The sequence below is a fragment of the Lichenostomus cassidix genome, chromosome 5 (genome assembly GCF_008360975.1).
Source record: "Lichenostomus cassidix isolate B80296 chromosome 5, HeHo_3.0, whole genome shotgun sequence".
NCBI classification, from domain to species: Eukaryota; Metazoa; Chordata; class Aves; order Passeriformes; family Meliphagidae; genus Lichenostomus; species Lichenostomus cassidix.
The window spans coordinates 6,848,201-6,855,245 of record NC_139486.1 but is presented as its reverse complement, the minus strand read 5'-3'; the positions used below and the strand labels follow the sequence as shown (position 1 = coordinate 6,855,245).

General features: G+C 52.5%; 1 protein-coding gene across 5 annotated transcripts; it reads left to right on the top strand.

The window, feature by feature from the left end:
• The first annotated feature begins 38 nt into the window (after positions 1 to 38).
• Positions 39 to 5,110, top strand: ZBTB25 (zinc finger and BTB domain containing 25). 5 transcript variants are annotated; one of them, XM_085061170.1, is made up of 5 exons: positions 440 to 485; positions 566 to 656; positions 902 to 942; positions 2,157 to 2,336; positions 3,507 to 5,110. In XM_085061170.1, the coding sequence occupies exons 4-5, from the start codon at positions 2,164 to 2,166 to the stop codon at positions 4,642 to 4,644; spliced, it is 1,311 nt and encodes a 436-aa protein (XP_084917296.1). In that variant the 5' UTR covers positions 440 to 485; positions 566 to 656; positions 902 to 942; positions 2,157 to 2,163; the 3' UTR covers positions 4,645 to 5,110. The 5 variants fall into 5 exon arrangements, with proteins under 5 accessions (XP_084917292.1, XP_084917296.1, XP_084917293.1 ...); XM_085061166.1 differs by having other exon boundaries at positions 39 to 485; positions 566 to 942; XM_085061167.1 differs by lacking the exons at positions 440 to 485; positions 566 to 656; positions 902 to 942 and adding an exon at positions 1,322 to 1,464.
• The last annotated feature ends 1,935 nt before the right edge of the window (positions 5,111 to 7,045 follow it).

Genomic DNA, 7,045 nt, shown 5'->3' with positions numbered 1-7,045 from the left:
AACCTTTTTTGGGGAAGAAAAGTGGCTGCTGATATTTATGGGAGCAGCAGGATTATAGCTCCATCATGTCTCAATTCCTCTGCTGTGCAAACACAGGAGGGAGAGATGGTCCTGAGTCCTGCGAGCTTTATATTTAAAACAGAAGAACTAAAATACAGGGCAGTGGAAAAGATAGAGCTGTGCTGGTTAGTGGGATAAGCAGCAAACACATGGATGAAAATGCTTTGGAGCCTGCGCTCTGTCATCTCTCAGCCCATCTTCGTCATCCACCCAGGCTCAGGCTGCCTGGAAACAGCCCATAAAATGATGGATTCTGGTGGCCAGGGGCATTAATTGCCTTAAATATTCAAGAACTGCAGTTATGGGGATGCAATAGGAAAATGGACTACAAACTATGAAACGCTGAGAGGAAACCAAGAGGGATGATCCGAGGCACAGACTGTCTCCTGCAGAGGCCCTGAGTCAGCAGAGATGCCATGGAGGAGGTGAGTGTGATAGATCTTGGAAACTGCACCAAAATCATGACAAAGGCACACAAACAGCAATTTTTCACTGCCTTTTCCAGCTGGAAAAACAACCCGTGGACATCAAACTAACCTGGTGGCAGCAGAACGCCGTACACACTGGAAGTTTGAACACGTCCAGAATGCAATTTGGTACAAATCATCGGAAAAACACCTCCGAGGTTGTACTGAGTGCCAGAGCAGAGGGGTGGGGCTCAGGGGGACCCTCGGGAGGGGCTGCTGGTGGCCAGGTGGCCGTGGCGAGGGTGGGAATGCCGCCTGCGCCCCTCCTCTGCCCGGCACCTCACCCGGCACAGCTGCTCTCGCCTAAAATAACCCCTGGTGTAACATCAGCGAGCGACTGGAGGAGGCCTGACACAGAAATGTTCCGTCCCCAGGAGCCGCGGTGGTTAAAGCAGCACCGAGGCCGCAGACATCGGTGAGGAACTCAGATCCTATCTTCTCATCCCTTCTCACGAGCGGGCAGACCCGGGAAGATCCTTTCACCTTTTTTTTTTTATGTTTCTGCTAAAAAAAACCCCAAACCAACACAAAAAATCCCCGCTTTACGCCGAGAGCTGAGGCGCTCAGCAGGCAACACTCCGCCCCTGGGCGAGTGAAAGCCAAGCCCCCCAGCCCAGGGTGATGCCTTTGGCAACGCACAGGAAAACTCGCACTTTCCCCAAAAAATCCCCCGCGGGGGTGCACCCGCTGCTTCCCTCCCTTCCTCCGTGGCACAGGAGCTGCGGGCGAGCAGCGCGGCAATGCCGCCCGCAGCCGCGCAGGGGCCGCGCCCACCGCACCGCCGGGCCGCGCAGGGGCCGCGCAAAGGGCTGCTCTTCCCGGGAGAAGCCCATCCCTGCCCGGCCCGGCCCGGCTCGGCAGGAAGCGCGGGGGGGCAGCGCCCACCCCATCCGCCGGGCGGGCAGCGGGGGCGGGCGGTGGCGGCGCTTCCGCGCGGGTAAGCGGCTGCGCGGGCGCGGGGAGCCGCGGGGCCGGCAGGGAGGCAGGCAGGGAGGGAGGGAGGGAGAGAAGAAAGGAAGGAGGGCGCTGGTTCCGCACCGAGCCGCGGGGAGGCTGTGTTCGCCGCCTCCCGCTGAGCGCCGTGTCTCCCCCCCCCCCCCAACCCCCCCAGTAATTTTCTGCGGAAACAATAGCAAATATCAGCGTTTATTTGCGCAGGGGCCGCTGGCGGGGCGGGGCGGGGCCGGGGCGGCTCAGCGCGCACAATGGGGGCTTTGTTGGGCGCACAGCGCTGCTCTGTGCCGCGCTCAGCCCCGCTCCCCCTGCGCCCCCGCCGCGGCTCCGCGGCAGCGGAAAGCACCGGCAGGTCGGAGGGAAAAGGCGAGTCAGGTTTAAAGTTAGTGCTGACACCCCACGGAGCGTAGTTAATCAGCGGGAGAGGCACCTCTGAGTGTAGCTGGCAGATGGAAAAGTCCCTGAGAGGTTTTGAGCTCGCTGGATGTGCGTTTGAGCACCGGCGCTGGTGTCGGAAGGAGACACTGTTAAATTGGGGTGCAGGGACCGTCTGGAGGAGGGAAGAGGCTCCGTGCCGGGCGTCCATCTCGTTTCGGTGGTGAGAAGCCAGCATTTGAGCCTTTGGGAGCTCTCTGATTTCTTAATGAGGTGAACATCTTGTTCTCTTGCTCCCAGGGACACCATGGATACCACCGGCCACAGCGTCCTCCTCCTCCAGCAGCTGAACATGCAGCGGGAGTTTGGCTTTCTGTGTGACTGCACAGTTGCCATTGGAGATGTTTACTTCAAAGCCCACAGAGCGGTGCTCGCTGCTTTTTCAAACTATTTTAAGATGATATTTATTCATCAGACAAGGTAAGGACACACAGTTCTCCTCCTATCCTTTAACCACTCTCAACATTCTGCTTTTTCTCCTTTTTAAAGGTATTGAAGTCTAAAAGGATATAAGTAGAGATGTTAGATGGCCTGAGATTATTTTCCTAACCCAGCACAGTCCTTGGCTCTGTAAACATTCCCAGTTCAGAGCATGCTGCCCTTTAAAACCACTTTCTTAGTCAGCATATGGCAACATCAGACCCTGTATTTTGGAGATGAGACATTTGTGTGACCAGGTAAATAAAGCATGTAAGTACCACCATCTTCCTGCCATGAGAACCTTGCAGATTTGGAATCCAGGGATATCCTGGTGTGTCCTGCCCATGTGCAGTGTGTCCAGTACTTTGCATTAGGTTGTAGTCAAGCTTGCTGGGTGAGATTGTCCCTTCTGGCAGGATCCACAGGCTTGAAGCAATCGAGAAGCTCTGGCCTTATCACAATCTGTGCTTCAGATTCTTGCAGATAAGGGCTGAGACTGAGATCATCAATTCATTTCAAGCTGTTGTTCAGATACTTCACCTGGCCAGGTCAGGAGTGGTTCTGCAGGTATAGCAACAGCAGTGCCAAGGTCTGGCCTCTCACCTGGAACTTGCTGCTTTAAATGGATTAAACCCTTCTCCATTCCCCTTCCTTTCTGAGGGTTGTGGCCTCCAGCACCTCTGCAGGATAATCTTAAGGATCAGCTGTGTTGCCCCTTGGCTTGAAATGAGATGGGTAAACTGCCTTTCCCTGTGGATGTTGTTTGCTGACTCTTAAGTGCAATGCTCACAAAGATTACACAGTAATGGCAGCTGAATTTATTACTTAAATACACAAATATTTGCCTCATGTTTTGGAGTGGCACACACCAGTGATGCACAGCCTGCATGGCATTGCTGCAGTGCCGTGTGGCTGCAGCTGGCTCTGCATGGGAGGGACAGGGTGACCAGGGCTGGTCACTTGTACCAGCCTCAGCTGTGGTTGTGCTCCTGGTCTTCAGAATTACAGGGATAAATGCAGGCTCAGGCACTTGGCTTTGCAAACAGAGCTTCTGCACTTCTGCAGGGCTGGCAGGGAGTGCTGCGCGTAAATGCACTCTTGCAGCAAATGGGCAGGTAAGAGATCGGAATTTGGATCCCTGTATGTACTTAATCATCTGTTTTGTTTCAGCGAGTGCATAAAGATTCAGCCTACAGACATCCAGCCTGACATATTTAGTTACTTGTTACATATCATGTACACTGGGAAAGGGCCAAAGCAGACTGTCAGCCAGAGCCGACTGGAGGAGGGCATCCGCTTTCTGCACGCAGACCACCTCTCCCACATCGCCATCGAGATGAACCAAGCGTTCTCCCCAGAGCCCGTCCAGTCCTCCAACTTGTACGGGATCCAGATCTCCACAGCACACAAGCTGGCGAAGGAGCGCCTGGGAGCGAAGGAGAGCCTGCCCAAGGCAGGCGGCAGGGCTGCAGCCCAGGGCGATCACCCCCAGCTGCAGCTCTCCCTGGCCATCGGCCTGGACGAAGGCCCCCTGGAGCAGCAGGTCGCTCGCCCCTCAGCCCAGCCCGCGGCTCTCGCCAAGCCGGCAGAGGAGCGCCCCAAGCTCTCGGTTTCCATAAAGCAGGAGAGGTGCGACTCGGAGCCCGTGGTGTCCCAGAGCTGCACCCCTCCGTCTCCGGAGGTAGCGAGCCCCATCTTTGCCAAGGGCAGCCTCAAGGTGCACTTGTGCCACTACTGTGGGGAGCGCTTCGACTCGCGGGCAGGGCTGCGGCAGCACCTGCACACCCACGTCTCTGGCTCGCTGCCCTTCGGTGTGCCGGCCTCCATCCTGGAGAGCAGCGACCTGGGTGAGGTGCAGCCCCTGGCTGAGGACAGGGAGGCTGGGGACGGCCATCGCCTCGGGGCCTTCCTCCTTAAGGAGGACGAGCATCAGCTGGAGCATCCGAGCTGCAGCGACCTGGAGCCTCTGCAGATCGGGCAGCTCTCCCTCATCTCCAAGGACCACGAACCGGTGGAGTTGAACTGTAACTTTTCTTTCTCAAGAAAGAGAAAAATCAGCTGCACCGTCTGCGGCCGCGCGTTTTTCCGGAAGAGCCAGCTGCTGGAGCACATGTACACGCACAGGGGGAAGCAGCACAAGTACAGCCGCTGCCAGCGGCTGGAGAGCCCTGCCACCCCCAGGTTCCACCCTTACTGTGACAGCGAGGGTGTGGGGAAGAGCTCCAGTTTGTCCCAAGACCACTTGGATGAATGCATACTGGAGTCAGATCTCATCCAAGAAAGCGTTGATACGATCCTGGTAGAGTAATTGTCCCCCTGTGTAGCCTTCAGATGCTGAAATTCTGGATGTTTTGGCATTTTGCACCTAGGGGGTGGCTGCTCTCTGCAGTTGATTTTCTTGAACCACCATTCCCCTCACCTCTGAGATAACTGTGAAGGACTGTGTACTTTGATTTGTGTACTTGACTTTTTTACTTCTCTAACTTTTAAACTCGAGCTAATTCCCACCTAAGTCCTTCTTGGAGACCTCCATGTAACTCAGTTACGTTTTTCCTAAATGTGAACTTATTCCTGCTCTGCTTTACTGGAGTTAAGACTGTATTGCTGGGTGTGAGGTTTAAACATTGTCTAGTACTCTGTGTGGTGCCTAGGACTGTTTGTATCCCATAGAATTGCTCTTCTGAAACCAGATGGATGGAAATGTAGAGGGAAATACGTATTGTGTTTCCCAAAGAGTTTGTTTTTAATGAAAATAAATATCTCAAGGAGATGAATCCTGAAGTTCGTGTTGTATAACTGCAGTTAATATATCTCTGCATAAATATTTGCAGGAGCCATAAGGCTGCTCTTTTCAAGGGAATTGGCAGCCTTGATGTAGGGGTGGCAACCTTCATTTTGACAAGCCCTGGAGTCCTCATCTGTCTTCTAAATTTGCTTCTAAACTCTAGGGATTTGCATGTGTTTTTCCTCCTTCCTACTCCTCCCTTGTTCACCACTACTGCATGAGCAAGGGACAGATTTTGATGCCCCTCCAGGACCATGTTCCATTATTGGACTGTTCTCTTCAGGGAGGAAGGAAAGCTGCAAAGGAGTGCCCTCTCTTCTTTGAGAGGAGGCATATCCTAACCTAAGTCTTTACAGGATTAAATGCCACACACGTATTTTCTGAGTGAAAATGATTTCTGACTATAAACAGCTTGTAGCAAACACATTCTTAAATATTACAATCTGTATATTTGCTAAGAGCAAATACACAGTGTGTTATTTTTTCTCTGCTTGCAGAGCCACCGTAAAATGGTAACATGCAAGTTTTTTGCCTTCCATATAATCACAGAATGGTTTGGGCTGGAAGGGACATTAAAGATCATCCAGTTCCAACACCCCTGCCATGGGCAGAACTCCTTCCAGCAGAGAAGGTTGCTCAAAGTCCCATCCAGCTTTTCATTTAGCATTACTTGTTATCTGAAGGGTAATAACTTGCCCAAGAGGGATTTAAAATTGTACGTATTCTTCTTGAATTCACAGTTTGTCCCTCTCTAGTTTTTCGACTGAAACATCCCAGGTTTCCCACCAGATGGGCTGCTCAGAGATGCTGTAAGTCAGAAGGCCCCGAGGAGGCACACTGAGTTCTCAGAGCACAGAGATCTCTTCTGCAACGCAGAGCAAAAGCCTTGTGAGTGCTCCCGTAATCTCATTACCCAGTTTTTGAGAAACTGGAGGCTTCCTGCCGCTCCTGGTGGAGCCAAATCATTGCCTTTGGAAAGGGGGAGCCTGAAAAACAGTGAGAACAGTTTGCTGTCAGAACGCCTGCTCCAAAGCTCTTTGTAGTCAGGACCCTTGAGCTGTCTTTGATACTGTCCTGGGGCAAGAGCTGCAATTAAATCACTGCTGAATAAAAAGACCATCTGAGGTCTTTGTAAGGGCTGTTGCTGCTTGTCCTGGGCATGGGGCTGCAGACTCCAGGGGGTGGATTGGCCACTGAGAGCTGCCAAACTGTGCTTCCAGACAAAAGGGCAAACCAATAGTCCCTGAGCCTGCCGAGATGATGTTGCAAAATGCAGCCTGTGGTTTGGGGTGTGCTTCTCTGCAAGCCCCAGTGCTCCTTTTGCTCAGTGTACCCATTAGAGCTGCTCTGGGGAGAACACATTTGAACTCTGCTTAAAAAGCCTTTCTTTAAAACAAGCAAACAGAACCCAGCCGACACCCAGGCCTGACAATGCTGCATCTGAGCAGGGAGCCATTCACACGGAGCATTTCCTAGAAGAGAGCCTTCTGCCTCCCTCCCAGGCTAATAGCATCAGTTAAATCACATCCAGCACAGGCTGCTTATAACTGGGAAAATGCCCTCTGGCTTCCACTGACCTCTATTTCTATACATGGGTTTAGAAAAAAAGAAGAAGAAAAGAAAAAAGAAGAGGTAATTTATGGTCATTCCCTATTTGTGTGTGACACTTTACTGAGTGGGCTGGCTTCTCCGGGTGCTGCTTGCTTCCCTAGGCTTCCCACATTTAATTTAAAAACAGAGAGAAGTGTTTGCTAGGGTGGCTAGAGCTGTAGAGATGAGCTGTAGAGGGCTGAATATCTACTATTCAGTCAGTTGATAAGCACCTCGGATCGTCAAATAGATGCCTAACTTGCCTGAAGGAACTGGTATTGAAAGTCAAAGGGCTCTTGATGTCTCTGCAGAGGTAACAGGGTAGTGGTAATAG

Coding starts and splice junctions, on each gene's coding strand:
- ZBTB25 (XM_085061166.1), top strand. Junction 943..2,156: donor CACCGAGGCCGCAGACATCG/GTGAGGAACTCA, acceptor TCTTGCTCCCAG/GGACACCATGGATACCACCG. Junction 2,337..3,506: donor ATATTTATTCATCAGACAAG/GTAAGGACACAC, acceptor GTTTTGTTTCAG/CGAGTGCATAAAGATTCAGC.